The sequence below is a fragment of the Hyla sarda genome, chromosome 2 (genome assembly GCF_029499605.1).
Source record: "Hyla sarda isolate aHylSar1 chromosome 2, aHylSar1.hap1, whole genome shotgun sequence".
NCBI lineage: Eukaryota > Metazoa > Chordata > Amphibia > Anura > Hylidae > Hyla > Hyla sarda.
Window position 1 is genome coordinate 240,670,399 of NC_079190.1, and position 18,755 is coordinate 240,689,153.

Below are 18,755 nucleotides of genomic sequence, written 5' to 3' on the forward strand. Positions count from 1 at the left end.
ATTTAGGAAGCCCCTATGGTGCCAGAACAGCAAAAAAAAACACATGCCATACCATTTTGGAAACTAGACCCCTTGAGGAACGTAACAAGGAATAAAGTGAGCCTTAATACCCCACAGGTGTTTCACGACTTTTGCATATGTAAAAAATTAAAAAAAAAAATTCAATAAAATGTGTGCTTCCCCCCAAATTTCACATTTTTGCAAGGGTTAATAGCAGAAAATAGCCCCCAAAATTTGTAACCCCATCTCTTCTGAGTATGGAGGTACCCCATAAGTTGACATGAAGTGCACTATGGGCGAACTACAATGCTCAGAAGAGAAGGAGTCATATTTGGCTTTTTGAGAGCAAATTTTGCTTGTGGGCATGTCGCATTTAGGAAGCCACTATGGTGCCAGGACAACAAAAAATACCCACATGCCATACCATTTTGGAAACTAGACCCCTTGAGGAACATAACAAGGAATAAAGAGAGCCTTAATACCCCACAGGGGTTTCACGACTTTTGCATACGTAAAAAAAAAAATTTTCACTAAAATGTGTGATTCCCCCCCAAATTTCAAATTTTTGCAAGGGTTAATAGCAGAAAATACCCCCCAAAATTTGTAACCCCATCTCTTCCGAGTATGGAGGTACCCCATAAGTTGACCTGAAGCGCACTACGGGCGAACTACAATGCTCAGAAGAGAAGGAGTCATATTTGGCTTTTTGAGAGCAAATTTTGCTCGGGGGGCATGTCGCATTTAGGAAGCCCCTATGGTGCCAGGACAGCAAAATAACACCCACATGGCATACCATTTTGGAAACTAGACCCCTTGAGGAACGTAACAAGGGGTACAGTGAGCATTTACCCCCCACTGGTGTCTGTCAGATCTTTGGAACAGTGGGCTGTACAAAATTTTTAATTTGAGCAGCCCACTGTTCCAAAGATCTGTCAGACACCAGTGGGGTGTAAATTCTCACTGCACCCCTCATTACATTCCGTGAGGGGTGTAGTTTCCGAAATGGGGTCACGTGGGGTTTTTTTTTTTGCGTTTGTCAAAACCGCTGTAACAATCAGCCACCCCTGTGCAAATCACCTCAAATGTACATGGTGCACTCTCCCTTCTGAGCCTTGTTGTGTGCCCCCAGAGCACTTTGCGCCCACATATGGGGTATCTCCGTAGTTGGGAGAAGTTGCATTACAAATTTTGGGGGGCTTTTTTTCCCTTTTACCTCTTGTCAAAATGAAAAGTATAGGACAACACCAGCATGTTAGTGTAAAAAATTAATTTTTTTACACTAACATGCTGGTGTAGACCCCAATTTCACCTTTTCATAAGGGGTGAAAGGAGAAAAAGCCCCCCAAAATTTGTAAGGCAATTTCTCCCGAGTACGGCGATACCCCATATGTGGCCCTAAACTGTTGCCTTGAAATACGACAGGGCTCCAAAGTGAGAGCGCCATGCGCATTTGAGGCCTGAATTAGGGATTCGCATTGGGGTGGACATAGGGGTATTCTACGCCAGTGATTCCCAAACAGGGTGCCTCCAGCTGTTGCAAAACTCCCAGCATGCTTGGACAGTCAACGGCTGTCCGGCAATACTGGGAGTTGTTGTTTTGCAACAGCTGGAGGCTCCATTTTGAAAACAGGGGCGTACCAGACGTTTTTCATTTTTATTGGGGAGGGGAGGGGGGCTGTGTAGGGGTATGTGTATATGTACTGTTTTTTACTTTTTATTTTATTTTGTGTTAGTGTAGTGTTTTTAGGGTACAGTCACACGGGCAGGGGGGGTTACAGCGATTTTCCCGCTGCGAGTTTGAGCTGCCGCGCAAAATTAGCTGCATCGCAAACTGCAGCCTCACTGTATGCCCGCTGCCCATGTGAATGTACCCTGTACATTCACAAGGGGGGGACCTCCAGCTGTTGCAAAACTACAACTCCCAGCATGCACAGTCTATCAGTGCATGCTGGTAGTTATAGTTTTGCAACAGCTGGAGGCACACGGGTTGGGAAACACTGAGTTAGGAAACAGACAATGTTTCCCAACCAGTGTGCCTCCTGTTGTTGCAAAACCACAACTCCCAAACATTCTCAGGCATGCTGGGAGTAGTAGTTCGGCAACATCTTTAGAGCCAGATGTTGCCGAACTACAACTCCCAGCATGCTTGGAGTTGTAGTTTGCAACATCTGGAGGACTACAGTTTGCAGACCACTAATACAGTGGTTCCCAATCTCTGCCCTTCCAGATGTTGCAAAACTACAACTCCCAGTATGCCAAAACTGTCCAGGCATGCTGGGAGTTGTAGTTCTGCAACATCTGAAGGGCCAGATGTTGCAGAACTACAACTTCCAGCATGCCTGGACAGTAAGGGCATGCTGAGGATGTGTAGTTTTGCAACATCTGGAAGGGCACAGTGGTCTCCAAACTGTGGACCTCCAGATGTTGCAAAACTGCAACTCTCAGCATGCCCAGACGCCAAGGGCTGTCTGGGCATGCTGGGAGTTGTAGTATATAGGGTCCCAATACAGCAATGCATGTCGCTTTATGGCGACGTGCATTGCTGTAAAGGGCCCGACCGCGGCTGAAGATCTACTCACCTGTCGCCGCCGCCGCCATCTTCCTCGTCGGGATCTGGGTCTTCAGGGATGAGGTAAGTACCAGGGCCGGTCCCCAGCACTCCCCCGTCCCCCGCCGCGTCCTCCGGTCTTCCTCCCGTCCTCTCCGGACTTTCATGGGCCGGGCAGGACGAGAGGAAGTAACCGCCCCCCCTCCTGCGATTGGTCGGTTAACTAACCGACAGATCGCAGGGAATAGGAGGAGGTGGCAGGTTTGCCAACTCGCTCCTAGTCTTCAGCATGGTCCTGGCTGTCTGTGACAGCCGGGATCATGCAAAATTACCGGGCGGTCGGGTCCCAGAGACCCGATCAGCCCGGTATTGCCGCAGATCGCAAGGGCGATTTCCTTTGCGATTTGCGGCGATCGCCGACATGGGAGGCATACATGGCCCCCCTCGGCGTTTGCCCTGGATCCCTGCTGAAGGATTTCAGCAGGGATCCGCTTCCGATCTCCGCCGGGTGAGCTGGAGACCAGGAAAAGACATGACGTATGCATACGTCATGGGTCCTTAAGACCCAGGGTGTGAAGACGTATGCATACGTCATGGGTCCTGAAGAGGTTAAATCAGTTGTATGAGATAAAAAAAAATTGTCTACTGTCTTCCAGAAACAGCCCCCACTCATATTCTTTGTTTGGTATTACAAATCAGAGACAATCCTTTACCAAATATGGCCACCAAGGCCAGCAGCTGATCACTCCAGGTCCCATTCCTTACAACACAATAACACAGTTAATTTGCCTAGAGAAGTGTTATGTAGGCGGTTGGCAGCCACCAAACATGCAGCGTGTCCCGCTGCATTCCTCCACCGTGCTGTCACAGGCGGCGACTGTTTCTAGCACACCCTGTAGGGGTCATGTGCTTGTATGTACTGTCTCTTTAAGGATTTATGTAAATCTCGGATTCCTGCCCTCCTCATATCCCTGCCAGGCACCCCCTATATAGCCCTGCTCCACTTGTTCTCTGGTGATTGAGCAACATTGTAGTTTATTACAGATGATTTCAGGGCTAATAGAATTGGTGATCAATTGCTGATCCACACCTGCAATCACAGTGACCATCCCCTTCAAGTAGCTGATTGGCAAGGGTGTCCGGAGTCAGCACCCCACTCATCAAATGTCGATATCCTTAGGATTGAAAACATTAGTTTTATAAGGCTATCATTATTAATAAAAAATAGTTATGTTATTCAATTTATAATTGAATTAATTGTCTACTATTATAAATTATACTAGGCCATTTTCTACTTCCTACATCTCTATGTTGACTCAGATCTGGAATGATATAAGCACCTGGGAAGAGGGAAATACCCCACCATTAGAGCTTGCAGTTAAAATACTAAGAATTCTACATGGCCTAAGAATCAGTCCACATGAAAGCAAACAAACCATTGCCTCCTACAGTACATTTTTGGTAAGTTATTAACATTAAAAAAAAAAAAAAAACTTTTAAAGGGGTATTCCAGGCAAAACCTTTTTTTTTTATATATATCAACTGGCTCCCGAAAGCTAAACAGATTTGTAAATTACTTCTATTAAAATTTTTGAATCCTTCCAATAGTTATTAGCTTCTGAAGTTTTCTGTCTAACAGCTCAATGATGATGTCACGTCCCGGGAGCTGTGCATGATGGGAGAATATCCCCATAGGAACTGCACTGCCCGGGACGTGAGTCATCAGAAAGCAGTTAGACAGAAAACAACAAACTCAACTTCAGAAGCTTATAACTATTGGAAGGATTAAGATTTTTTAATAGAAGTAATTTACAAATCTGTTTAAGTTTCCGGAGCCAGTTGAAATATATATATATATATATATATATATATATATATATATATATACATATATAAACAAATTGGCCTGGAATACCCCTTTAAGGCTACAATGTAAAAAATATATGTAAGCGAAAATACTGAAAAACAGAATTTAAGCAGATGAAGGTTAAAAACAAGTTTGTGCATATGTTACTGTGGTGATCGACATGAATAGATTTGTTTGAAACAACTTTTGAAAAAGAATCTAACACAACCTACCAAAGATTTGCCCCTCTATATAAGGACCACACGTTACATTCAATGTGCCAATTCCCTTGTTTGCAGCAAAGAGGTTGCTGTGCATTCATTGCAATAAAAAGGTCATATATAGGAACATTCTCAATTGTTTCTGTATCTTTTATGCACTGTGATGGAAGATAAATGTTTATGTTCAGACACTTCTCTGCTGCAAACCAAAGGACATGAGACCATTGTATTCATGCTTGTCGGTATAGCATTAGTTAGACTCCAAGTGAAGATACATTTACCTCCTACTTCATTAAAAACTCCATGAGGCTAAGTTTCTACTTGGGTTTTTTTCTGGCAGTTTTTGGATATCTGCCACTGAAGTTTTTGAGCCAAAGCCAGAAGTGGATCCATAAGGGAGAAGAAGTATAAGTCCTTCCTTTATATATCCTATTCCATTTGAATACACTTCTGGCTTTGGCTCAAAAAAGTGGAATCTTAGCCTCAGTGATGCTGATATTTCCCACTCCAAAAAAGATTTGGAGGTTTGAATATGATTTATTATGACACTCAGGCTCTTCTGTCCTTACATTGCTTTTGCATAATTGGTAGCAATATATGAGGCTGTGACGCACTGAGCTGTGCACTCTACCAAAGCCAGAACAAGGTGTTCTGGTGCCTTAGGCTACATGCACACCACGTTTTCCCTACGTTTTGAACTGTATACGGCTGGGGAGAGGGGGCGGAGAGTCGGGGGCGGGGCAAACGCATGCTGCCGTATGCGGTCCCCTATCTAATGTATTTCAATGAGCGACTTGAGTGAAACGCTGCCTCCGGTCGGCTCCGTTTTGCCCCGTATACGGTTTCCCGACCGGACCTACAAACGCTGTCGACAGTGTTTGTAGGTCCGGTTGGGAAACCGTATACGGGGCAAAACGGAGCCGACCGGAGGCAGCGTTTCACTCTGGTCGCTCATTGAAATACATTAGATAGGGGACCGCATACGGCAGCATGCGGTTGCCCCTCCCCCGACTCTCCGCCCCCTCTCCCCAGCCGTATACGGTTCAAAACGTAGGGAAAACGTGGTGTGCATGTAGCCTTAGGCAGATAGAACCCTATAAGCATCTGAGGCCCACCAGCGGCATTGCCAGGGTCTATAAAGTTAAATGTTTTGTCACACACTCCCCACAAAAAAAAAACATACATATAATAAACAAACATGTAGGTGACACATGCTTGTGCATTGGCAGAGATGGTATGTCACTGCAGATGCACATGGCGCATGCATAACATTTTTTTATAGAAAGTATTATAAACACCAAATACAATCTAACACAGTTTTTTACACATGCATTGTGGATAGATGTGCGTGATTATTTATTATGCAACTTTCTTCCACGTATATGGCTTTTTGTGTGACAAATCCAGGGGGCGTTTTCCAAGCACACAGTTTATGCACTCATTTATGACATGTGGCTTTTGCAAAAGTTGCACAGCATCTACCCCAGCCCAACCAGGCACAGGCAGCCATGCTGACTGCGCTTAAACATCAGCCGACATTTATCAAAAGACGCCGGCATCTAGATAAATGCTGATCAGCTAAATATCAGTTAAACAAAATGAAGTCTAAATTGGGCCACATTTAATTGCATGAAGCATTCAGTCATGTATTACTATGCTAATATGTCTTTTCAGAACAGACGGATTTCTAAAGTCTCTGAATCATTGCAAGAATACAAGGAGCAATTATGTACACAGGTACTTAGTATATTGTTATTTTGTGGACATGAAGGTAAATCAGTCTGGACAACCCATACAACAGACATAATTCTTTGGTGTCCATTCATCTTTCTGCCCTGGCTAATAAAGGGTTTCTTAGTAACTTCCCCCCTGATGTCAAATAGGGCATATAGAAAGAATTTGTATTGTGTTATCCACCTCTCTATTGAATGATGATAGCTGAGGTATATAGTTTTATATAGCAGCCACTATCCCTTACGCTTACAAGTCCATACGTTTATGTGAACAAAGCCTTAGAGTACAGGAACATTAATAAGCATGGATGTGTTTTATCATGTAGGATGATATTCACTTTAAAGGGGTTATCCAGGAAAAAAAATATTTTTATATATCAACTGGCTCCAGAAAGTTAAACAGATTTCTAAATTACTCCTATTAAAAAATCTTAATCCTTTCAGTACTTATGAGCTTCTGAAGTTTAGGTTGTTCTTTTCTGTCTAAGTAATCTCTGATGACACGTGTCATCGGGAACCGCCCAGTTTAGAAGATATTTGCTATGGGAATTTGCTTCTAAACTGGGCGTTTCCCGGGACACGTGTCATCAGAGATTACTTAGACAGAAAAGAACAACCTTAACTTCAGAAGCTAATAAGTACTGAAAGGATTAAGATTTTTTAATAGAAGTAATTTACAAATCTGTTTAACTTTCTAGAGCCAGTTGATATATATATAAAAAAAAGTTTTTTCCTGGAATACCCCTTTAATCTTGTGTATGCTTCCTTATATAGAATACAGATGTTTTCACTGTGGCATAGATTGGGGATTACTTTACAGTCATCACATTTATACATTTGTATCCCTTTGCATATATTGTAGGTTATTTTCACATTATAACAAATGTGTTTTTTAGGTATTTTCTGCTCTGGAGGAAAAGAGCGAGCTTGATCTTTCTCTTGAGATAAAAGAAGAAATACAGAGGATTAAGGTTAATAAATAATACACCTAAGATGTAAGTCACTACCTTTACTACTGTTTGTTCTACAGCATGTGACCAAAAGTTGATTTTGCAGATGGAGATGGAGCATGAGAAGTTATTGTCTTATCAAAAGAACCGCAGCATACGCAGAGTGAGTATAATGTTAACTGGGGTGAGGTTGTTAGACTATGTTCTTGAACAGTGTTACTTTAAGTCCTTAACCCCTTAAGGACGCAGGACGTAAATGTACGTCCTGGTGCGGTGGTACTTAACGCACCAGGACGTACATTTACGTCCTGTGCATAACCGCGGGCATCGGAGCGATGCCCGTGTCATGCACGGCTGATCCTGGCTGCTGATCGCAGCCAGGGACCCGCCGGCAATGGCCGACGCCCGCGATCTCGCGGGCGTCCGCCATTAACCCCTCAGGTGCCGGGATCAATACAGATCCCGGCATCTGCGGCAATGCGCAATTTAAATGAATGATCGGATCACCCGCAGCGCCGCTGCGGGGATCCGATCATTCAGAACGCCGCACGGAGGTCCCCTCACCTTCCTGCCTCCGGCTCCCGGCGTCTCCTGCTCTGGTCTGAGATCGAGCAGACCAGAACAGAAGATAGCCGATAACACTGATCTGTTCTATGTCCTATACATAGAACAGATCAGTATTAGCAATCATGGTATTGCTATGAATAGTCCCCTATGGGGACTATTCAAGTGTAAAAAAAAAAGTAAAAAAATGTAAAAGTAAAAAAAAAGTGAAAAATCCCCTCCCCAATAAAAAAGTAAAACGTCCGTTTTTTCCTATTTTACCCCCAAAAAGCGTAAAAAAATAAATTTTATAGACATATTTGGTATTGCCGCGTGCGTAAATGTCCAAACTATTAAAATAAAATGTTAATGATCCTGTACGGTGAACGGCGTGAACGTAAAAAAAAACATTGGGCCTTAAGGACCAATGACGTCCCACGACGTCATGGCCTTTTCCAGTCCCTGCCGCTCGCCGGGCAGAGATCGGGACTGGATGCCTGCTGAAATCCTTCAGCAGGCATCCAGGGCAAACGCAGAGGGGGGCCATGTAGGCCCCCCATGTCGGCGATCGCCGCAAATCGCAAGGGAAATCGCCCTTGCGATCTGCGGCGATACCGGGCTGATCGGGTCTCTGGGACCCGACCGCCCGGTAATTTCGCATGATCCCGGCTGTCACAGACAGCCAGGACCATGCTAAAGCACAGGAGCGAGGTGGCAAGCCTGCCACCTCCTCCGATCCCCTGCGATCCGTCGGTTAGTTAACCGACCAATCGCAGGGGGGGGGGGGGCGGTTACTTCCTCCCGCCCTGCCCGGCCCCTGAAAGTCCGGAGAGGACGGAAGGAAGACCGGAGGACGCGGCGGGGGACGGGGGAGTGCTGGGGACCGGCCCCGGTACTTACCTTGTCCCTGAAAACCCGGATCCCGGCGATGAAGACGGCGGCGGCGGCGACAGGCGAGTAGATCTTCAGCCGTGGTCGGGCCCTTTACAGCAATGCACGTCGCCGTAAAGCGACATGCATTGCTGTATTGGGACCCTGTATACTACAACTCCCAGCATGCCCAGACAGCCCTTGGCGTCTGGGCATGCTGGGAGTTGTAGTTTTGCAACATCTGGAGGTCCACAGTTTGGAGACCACTGTGCCCTTCCAGATGTTGCAAAGCTACACATCCTCAGCATGCCCTTACTGTCCAGACATGCTGGGAGTTGTAGTTCTGTAACATCTGGCCCTTCAGATGTTGCAGAACTACAACTCCCAGCATGCCTGGGCAGTTTGGGCATACTGGGAGTTGTAGTTTTGCAACATCTGGAAGGGCACAGATTGGGAACCACTGTATTAGTGGTCTACAAACTGTAGTCCTCCAGATGTTGCAAAACTACAACTCCAAGCATGCTGGGAGTTGTAGTTCGGCAACATCTGGCTCTAAAGAGGTTGCCGAACTACTACTTCCAGCATGCCTGAGAATTCTGGGAGTTGTAGTTTTGCAACAACAGGAGGCACACTGGTTGGGAAACATTGTCTGTTTCCTAACTCAGTGTTTCCCAACCCGTGTGCCTCCAGCTGTTGCAAAACTATAACTACCAGCATGCACTGATAGACTGTGCATGCTGGGAGTTGTAGTTTTGCAACAGTCCCCCCCCCCCCCCCCCCCTGTGAATGTACAGGATACATTCACATGGGCAGGGGGCTTACAGTGAGTATCAGGCTGCAAGTTTGCAATGCAGCAAATTTTGCGCGGCAGCTCAAACTCGCAGCGGGAAACTTGCTGTAACCCCCCGCTCGTGTGACTGTACCCTAAAAACACTACACTACACTAACACAAAATAAAATAAAAAAAGTAAAAAACACTACATATACACATACCCCTACACAGCCCCCCTCCCCAATAAAAATGAAAAACGGCTGGTACGCCACTGTTTTCAAAATGGAGCCTCCAGCTGTTGCAAAACAACAACTCCCAGTATTGCCGGACAGCCGTTGACTGTCCAAGCATGCTGGGAGTTTTGCAACAGCTGGACGCACCCTGTTTGGGAATCACTGGCGTAGAATACCCCTATGCAAATCCCTAATTCAGGCCTCAAATGCACATGGCGCTCTCACTTTGGAGCCCTGTCGTATTTCAAGGCAACAGTTTAGGGTCACATATGGGGTATCGCCGTACTCGGGAGAAATAGCCTAACAAATTTTGGGGGGCTTTTTCTCCTTTCACCCCTTATGAAAAGGTGAAGTTGGGGTCTACACCAGCATGTTAGTGTAAAAAAATAAATTTTTTACACTAACATGCTGGTGTTGCCCCATACTTTTCATTTTGACAAGAGGTAAAAGGGAAAAAATTTGTAATGCAGTTTCTCCCGACTACGGAGATACCCCATATGTGGGCGCAAAGTGCTCTGGGGGCACACAACAAGGCCCAGAAGGGAGAGTGCGTCATGTACATTTGAGGTGATTTTCACAGGGGTGGCTGATTGTTACAGCGGTTTTGACAAACGCAAAAAAAACAAAACCCCACATGTGACCCCATTTCGGAAACTACACCCCTCACGGAATGTAATGAGGGGTGCAGTGAGAATTTACCCCCCCCCACTGGTGTCTGACAGATCTTTGGAACAGTGGGCTGTGCAAATTAAAAATTTTGTACAGCCCACTGTTCCAAAGATCTGACAGACACCAGTGGGGGGTAAATGCTCACTGTACCCCTTGTTACGTTCCTCAAGGGGTCTAGTTTCCAAAATAGTATGCCATGTGGGTATTTTTTGCTGTCCTGGCACCATAGGGGCTTCCTAAATGCGACATGCCCCTGAGCAAAATTTGCTCTCAAAAAGCCAAATATGACTCCTTCTCTTCTGAGCATTGTAGTTTGCCCATAGTGCACTTCAGGTCAACTTATGGGGTACCTCCATACTCAGAAGAGATGGGGTTACAAATTTTGGAGGTATTTTCTGCTATTAACCCTTGCATAAATGTGAAATTTGGGGGGAAACACACATTTTAGTGACATTTTTTAAAATTATTTTTTACATATGCAAAAGTCGTGAAACACCTGTCGGATATTAAGGCTCACTTTATTCCTTGTTACGTTCCTCAAGGGGTCTAGTTTCCAAAATGGTATGCCATGTGGTTTTTTCCCTGTTTTGGCACCATAGGGGCTTCCTAAATGCAACATGCCCCCCAAAAACCATTTCAGAAAAACGTACTCTCCAAAATCCCCTTGTCGCTCTTTCGCTTCTGAGCCCTCTACTGCGCCCGCCGAACACTTTACATAGGCATATGAGGTATGTGCTTACTCGAGACACATTGGGCTACAAATATAAATATAAATGTTCTCCTTTTACCCCTTGTAAAAATTCAAAAATTGGGTCTACATGAACATGCGAGTGTAAAAAATGAAGATTGTGAATTTTCTCCTTCACTTTGCTGCTATTCCTGTGAAACGCCTAAAGGGTTAAAATGCTGACTGAATGTCATTTTGAATACTTTGGGGGGTGCAGTTTTTATAATGGGGTCATTTGTGGGGTATTTCTAATATGAAGACCGTTCAAATCCACTTCAAACCTGAACTGGTCCCTGAAAAATTGTGATTTTGGAAATTTTGTGAAAAATTGGAAAATTGCTGCTGAACTTTGAAGCCCTCTGGTGTCTTCCAAAAGTAAAAACACGTACATTTTATGATGCACACATAAAGTAGACATATTGTATATGTGAATAAAAAAAAAATGATTTGCTATATCCATTTTCCTTACAAGCAGAGAGCTTCATAGTTAGAAAAATGCAAAATTTTCAATTTTTTCATCAAATTTTGGAATTTTTCACTAAGAAACGATGCAAGTATCGACAAAATTTTACTAATAACATAACGTAGAATATGTCACGAAAAAACAATCTCGGAATCAGAATGATAGGTAAAAGCATCCCAGAGCTATTAATGTTTAAAGTGACAGTGGTCAGATGTTCAAAAAACGCTCTGGTCCTAAGGTGTAAAATGGCCTGGTCCTTAAGGGGTTAAAAGGTATACTGGATATTATCTTTTTGTATGTATGTTAAAAGATGTTCTTTTATTCCAGCGTTCTTTATTCGGATGCATTAAACAAACATTCATGGGATCAAATCGACTGAACCTGGTAAGGAAAAAGATGTGGTCAGTACTGGATTCTCGTGTCAGTAGCCTATGGGCACCTAATATTTGGGGCCCTTTATTCTTAAAATACTAATAGTGAAGGCATAATTTTATTTTAACAGAGCCTTCCTGTCCTTTGCTGTCCTCTTCCTCTCCCAGTTGACATGGGGCTATACCCCTCCAAGCAGTAATCTCAGCAGTCCACCTTGTCCCTAAAGGTGAATTTGAATACTCATGCGGCGCAGGTCATGTGAGCACTTACGCCTACCAAGCTTTCACGTGACCATCGCCCATGAATATTCAAATTCACCCAGCAGTGTATTGAACGGTATGAGCGTTTTCCTTTAAACTTTTTGTATACTATCGGGGGGGATTTGTCATCCGTTTTACACAGTTTTTTGGCGGTAAAAAGTAGCACATTTTTGTGCAAATGGGGTACATATCTACATAAGATGGGTCTACTCATATATGTTTAGTTACTTTGAGTCGCTCCTTGGCTCTACCTAAAATTAGCATCCCACTGATTATAACAGAGCAAACTCACTTCCCCGCTACCAAAACAAAGTGAGAAGGGTAAGCATCATTTTTTTCCAGAGCACAGAAAACATTTCTCTAGAATTACACATACCCTTTAGGAGGGGACTTCCAACATTTGGAGAAATTGTTAGCAACTCTTTCTCATTGGCTAAAACAGTAGCTTAGGGGAATTGGAATCTATACACCTTGGAATCCTTGCTGTATAATCTGAATACAATTACTTTCAAAGGGATATTAATCATATGTAAAATTGAAATTATTTCACTTTTCATATATTCTATTTTACAGACAGGATGTATAAACAAAAAAAGAAAAGGAAGAAGATGACGTCTCCACAATAAAATGCCTTCATCTTCGCAAGCTATTGATATTGTTTTGTCAACTGAAATAATGTTAATAAACATCCTCAAAGTCTGCAAACCTGGAAGATTATTTACATGGGAACAATGCTTTTATTACTTGTGTAACCTAACTTGGAAGTTAAAGGGGTACTCCAGGGGAAATTTTTTTTTTAATGAACTGGTACCAGAAAGCTAAACTGATTTGTAAATCTTAATCCTTCCAAGATTTATCAGTTACTATATGCTCCAGAGGAAGTTCTTTTCTTTTCATTTTTTTTTTCAGTTTGACCACAATGCTCTCTGCTGACACCTCTGACCATGTCAGGAACTGTCCAGAGTAGGAGAAAATCCCCATAGCAAACCTATCCTGCTCTGGACAGTTCCTGACATGGACAGAGGTGTCAGCCGAGAGCACTGTGGTCAGACAGAAAATAAATTCTAAAAGAAAAGAACTTCCTCTGAGTATACAGCAGCTGATAAGTACTGAAAGGATTAATTTTTTTTAAATAGAAGTAATTCATTAATCTGTTTAACTTTTTGGCATCTGAGTACCATTTTAAAGGGTACCTCTCATCAAAAAAACTTTTGATATATTATAGATTAATGTATGCAGAATAACTTTACAATTGCATGTTATTAAAAAATATGCTTCTTTCTATTTCATTTTCCACTTTGAAGAAATGACCACTAGGGGTCTCCCTACCAGTCCTGGCAGCAAGCATTTCAGACTCATGCCGGAGTCCTCAACACTACGAGCTGCCAGTCTGCTTTGTTCACAAAGGAGAACACTCAGAGCTGCCAGTCTGCTTTGTTCACCGCCTGTTTGGCTGTGAACAAAGCAGGCTGGCAGCTCTGAGTGTTTAGGACTCCAGCATGAGTCAGAAATGCTTGCTGACGGGACTGATCGGGAAAAATACAATAGAAAGAAGCATATTTTTCATTAACATGCTATTGGAAAGTTATTCAACATTCATTAATCTAAAATATATCAAAAGTTTATTTGATGAGAGGTACCCTTTAACTTACTTTAAGATGCACTCTGGGAATGTTTTTATTTTGCTTAAATAGTGCAACATAGGCTATTATTAAAGAATAATGTATAGTTTCTTGTGTATGCCTTATGCTTTTTTGCTTTAGCTGATGTAGCAGGAATTGGATAGGCTCCATCAGAGCCAGTTAAAGGCTGCCTGGAGGACGGTGCCCCCCCCCCCTTCCCCCGAGAATAAACCAATCCCCGTACAGGATTGGTTTGTTGGTTGGTAGGTAGCTAGGTACGTAAGTGGGTAGGTAAATAAGTAGGTAGTCAGGTAAATATGTTGGTAGGTAGGCAGGTAGGTAGCTAGGTAGGCAGGTATCTAGCTATGAGGGTAGGCAGCCTGGTAGCTAGCTATGTAGGTAGCCAGGTATCTAGTTATGTAGTTAGGTAAACCATCGTCATGGCACCGGTAGAGCAGGCTCCTGCCTTAAAGGGGTACTCTGCCCCTAGCATCTCATCAGAGGCGGCTCTCTAGGAGGCCGCCTAAGGCCTCGCGCTAAGAGGGGCCTCGCGGCCGCCTAAATCGTTTATTTAGAGCAGTGATTTTGGCAAGAATTATTTTTATTTTTTTCAAATGTCCCGCCCTGGCCTGCGCGCAGGGGGGGAAGGGAAGCCTGCGTGCACACTGAGCACACAGCGTCCCCCTGCGTCCTCACCCCCCTCCCCCTTGCAGCGCAGTGAGACGAAAATGGGGCCCAACGGCAGAGCGAGCTGCATTTGCACCGTACTGCTGTGGAATTGCAAGCTGCGCGGGCCAGCTTGCTTAAGGTACAGTACCCTTTCCACCCCTCTGTTACCCCTTCTCAACCCTGTCCAAACCCCCCCACCGTCACCCAGGTCCACCCTCTGCCCCCCCTCGTCACACATGTCCACTCCCCCTGTCATCCATGTCCGCCTTGTCTACCTCCCTGTCACCCATGTCTACCCCCCTGTCACCCATGGCCATTCATGTGGTGTTGGGAGACCCCTTGGAGCCCTGCTGGCCCATCGAGGATCAGGGGCCCTTTAAGTGGTGTTACTCTGGTAGCTCTGGATGTAGATATGGCAATATACTCAATGATATAAGAATCCAGTCCAGTGTTTCCCAACCAGGGTGCCTCCGGCTGTTGCAAAACCACAACTCCCAGCATGCCCGGACAGCCTAAGTCTGTCCAGGCATGCTGGGAGTTGTAGTTTTGCAACAGCTGGAGGCACCCTAGTTGGGAAACACCGATCCAGTCCATACTCATCCCACACCATGGCCAGTTAGGATGTCAGGTGTGTACACTGTCCGTAATGTCATAATAACATGACCACCCCCCTGTCACCCATGTGCACCCCCCTGTCATCCATGTCCACCCCTCTTTCACCCATGTACACCCCCCTGTCATCCATGTCCACCCCCCTGTCACCCATGTACACCCCCTCTGTCACCCCTGTCCACCCCCCTGTCACCCCTGTCCACCCCCCTGTCACCACTGTCCACCCCCCTGTCACCACTGTCCACCGCCCCTGTCACCCATGTCCACCCCCCCTGTCACCCATGTCCACCCCCCCTGTCACCCATGTCCACCCCCCCTGTCACCCATAGAGAATAAGGGGTAAAGTGGAACATAGAACAAATGCAGTTATTTTTTTCTTAATTTTTTTTTAATGAAGTAAACGAGATAAAGGTAAGCAATGACTTTTCCTCAGTCTGATGCGCGGTCCTCATCGGCAGGAAGCAGTGAGGAGGAGGAGGATGACGGAGGTTCTGATTCCATCTCTGCTTCTTTTTCGTCCCTCTCTATATATAGGGCCGTGGCCATGAAGAAGGCCCCTCCGATGACTGCCATTATGGTGCAGGTCATGAGGGCATACTCCAGGCTGCGGTATTTCAGAAGAGGGGATTTGGCATATCCTCGTTCGTAGGTGTCAGATATCAAGCCGATGAGGTACGGGCTGCCGGCGTCACCTAGGAGGTGATAGATTGTCATCTGCACGGCCAGGGCTGAAGATCTCCTCCACGGAGTTACTACTTTTAGTATAATGTCAGATATGAGGGTGAAATTTACTGACAGAAGCGTCTCTCCGATGAAGATGAAGATGTTGGTGGCAACGAGGCTGATGTTGCCAAAAGTCAATGCCAACAGAAGAAAAGGGGCGGAGAGCATCATCGCGCATCCACACACAAGCGGGTCCGCCCGTGGGTTGGATTTGCGATATCTTTTACTTATCTCCGTCCCTGCTACAACTCCCAGAATACCGGAAACGACTGTAACCACACCAAATATTAGGATGTCGTGATAGTCACACGGTTCAGCACGGCAAGGGTCCTTCTCTTGTAGGAGTGTTCGTGCGTGGGTCAGGTATGACGGACCCCATACACCTATGGCTCCCACTATGAAGGATACAGCCGTCGATCCCATGGTGGTTAACATGAAGCTTCGATTTTTAAATAGTTTTTTCAGATCTGTCGCCCATTTGGCAAACTTCTGGGATTTGTTGTTCTTCTTCCCGTTTGTAGTCGTTCTTGGAAGCTCCTTTGTGACCAAAATCAACAAAGCCACAGCTATGAGGCCCAGGCCAGGGGTGACCCGAAACGCCCAGTGCCAATCGCCCCTTGCTGCATCAGTCACTTTGGGCCCGATGATGTATCCTAGTCCGCAGCCTACAGGTATGACGGTGTAAAACACGTTCAGCATGCGGGTCCGCTGGTCACTTGTAAAAAGGTCTGCAATGATGGAGGGGGCGATGGTGCAGAAAGTCGCCTCTCCGGCCCCAACCAGTCCACTCGTCAGCAGGAAGAGCAGGAAATACCCGTCAGGGATGAATGACAGGGTAAGTGTCATGCTCAGCCAAACGATGACTCCTGTGCAAACAGTATATTTCTTATTACAGTGGTCGCCCAAATATCCGGCAATTGGTGCGACCAGCACGTAGCTTCCAATGAACAATGTATTCAATAAGCCGGACAGACTAGCATTGGTGTCATATGCTTTCTGTATATAAGGCAGCACCCCCGCCACGCTGGAGCGATTTGCATAGATGAGCAAATTAACAAAGGCGAGGATCACTACGGTGATGATGGAACGTGCGGTGGACATCACGCTTAGAGATGGCAGGTTCTGCCTCTCAGGGATATCGCCCTTTTCTACATCCATATCACTATGGTCCTCCATTGCTTCTTCCTCCTCCTTCAGCAATGGGTCTTGTGGAGAGGCTATGGTCACAGGTCAGAGCCTGAAAACACTAGAGAGAGAGAGATAAGTGAACACATTAGACAACATGTCATCATTCCTGTCATTATACAATAGATCCTTCATACAGAGCAGAAATGTCCAGCACAGAACCACAAGATAACACTAAGACCATCGCAGCCTCAGAAGAAGAGGCTTCTCTATAAGTGTTTTATATGGAGACGTCTTCCCTGAGGTTACCAATGTCTGATAACCCTGAACCTGTCCGGTCCTAGTAATTTCTGATAACCCTGAACCTGTCCGGTCCTAGTAATATCTGATAACCCTGAACCTGTCCGGTCCTAGTAATATCTGATAACCCTGAACCTGTCCGGTCCTAGTAATATCTGATAACCCTGAACCTGTCCGGTCCTAGTAATATCTGATAACCCTGAACCTGTCCGGTCCTAGTAATATCTGATAACCCTGAACCTGTCCGGTCCTAGTAATATCTGATAACCCTGAACCTGTCCGGTCCTAGTAATATCTGATAACCCTGAACCTGTCCGGTCCTAGTAATATCTGACAACCCTGATTCTGTCCAGTCCTAGTAATATCTGATAACCCTGAACCTGTCCGGTCCTAGTAATATCTGATAACCCTGAACCTGTCCGGTCCTAGTAATATCTGATAACCCTGAACCTGTCCGGTCCTAGTAATATCTAATAACCCTGAACCTGTCCGGTCCTAGTAATATCTGATAAACCTGAACCTCTCCGGTCATAGTAATATCTGATAACCCTGAATCTGTCCTAGTAATGGCGGATTATAGGGGCTTGGCTGTATGGTCACTGGGCCATGTGAACTTCATACTGTAGATACAATTGGGCTATCCTGCTATATACATTTACTAATAATGAACCTACCCCATCTCATTGGGATCTATCCGTCCCCTATATGACTTTCTGCCACTAGTTGATTTGAAAATTTTCCCTTTCGGAGTACCCAGAGTATTTCTATTGTTAGTACACACAGAATTCTATTATATACTATTATATTTCTGCCCTAATCTTTCTGTTATTCTTTTACTACACCACCAAATCTTTCTCATAGACTTATATCTTTTAGAACTTCATGAATTAGGACTCTTTTTCTTGGGGGCTTTTTTGGGCATAATTGCATTTTAGCAGTTTTGCAAGAAAAAGCTCTGGTCATGATACTATCTGTGCGTTTTATTATGTTTAATGCCTAAGCCAAGTATTGTCACAATGCTCTGAGGAATATAACTTTTGTTATTTCTTTTGGAAATTAATTTCTTGTTTTTTTTTTTGCTAAAAAAAAAAGCAACAGCAATAAAAAAAACTGTCAAACAATCAAACAAAAAGCCCTGTGTATGTATGAATAGAAGAGGCTGAGACTTACCTTGTGGTTCTCTCTTCAGACAAGGAACGGTCAAAATCTTGAATTCTCTATTGCAAATAGAAACTCTCAAACAAACACTTTGCACCACAGGTTGTGAATGCAAAACACACTGAAGAGACTGCAGCCGGCGCACACCTCCTTGTACAGCTTACGGTGACATCATCACAAGCATGTGTGACATCACAGGGTTCTAAACCATCTTCAGGTATGTGTATATCTGTATAGTAAATGTGAGTAGCCATATTAGTCCAGTGATGCAGATTGTAATACCTTTTTTATTGGACTAACAGAATTTTGTAGAGACAAACTTTTGGGATTCCTCCCTGA

General features: G+C 44.7%; 1 protein-coding gene across 1 annotated transcript in view; it reads left to right on the forward strand.

The window, feature by feature from the left end:
• LOC130355902 (uncharacterized) overlaps nt 1-12,974 on the forward strand; it is a 54,335-nt gene extending 41,361 nt beyond the window's left edge. Inside the window, exons 7-12 of the mRNA XM_056556728.1 lie at nt 3,832-4,009; nt 6,290-6,352; nt 7,245-7,319; nt 7,405-7,461; nt 11,903-11,959; nt 12,781-12,974. Coding sequence (XP_056412703.1) covers nt 3,832-4,009; nt 6,290-6,352; nt 7,245-7,319; nt 7,405-7,461; nt 11,903-11,959; nt 12,781-12,819 — 469 coding nt within the window. The 3' untranslated portion in view covers nt 12,820-12,974. The remainder of the gene's footprint in view (nt 1-3,831; nt 4,010-6,289; nt 6,353-7,244; nt 7,320-7,404; nt 7,462-11,902; nt 11,960-12,780) is intronic.
• The last annotated feature ends 5,781 nt before the right edge of the window (nt 12,975-18,755 follow it).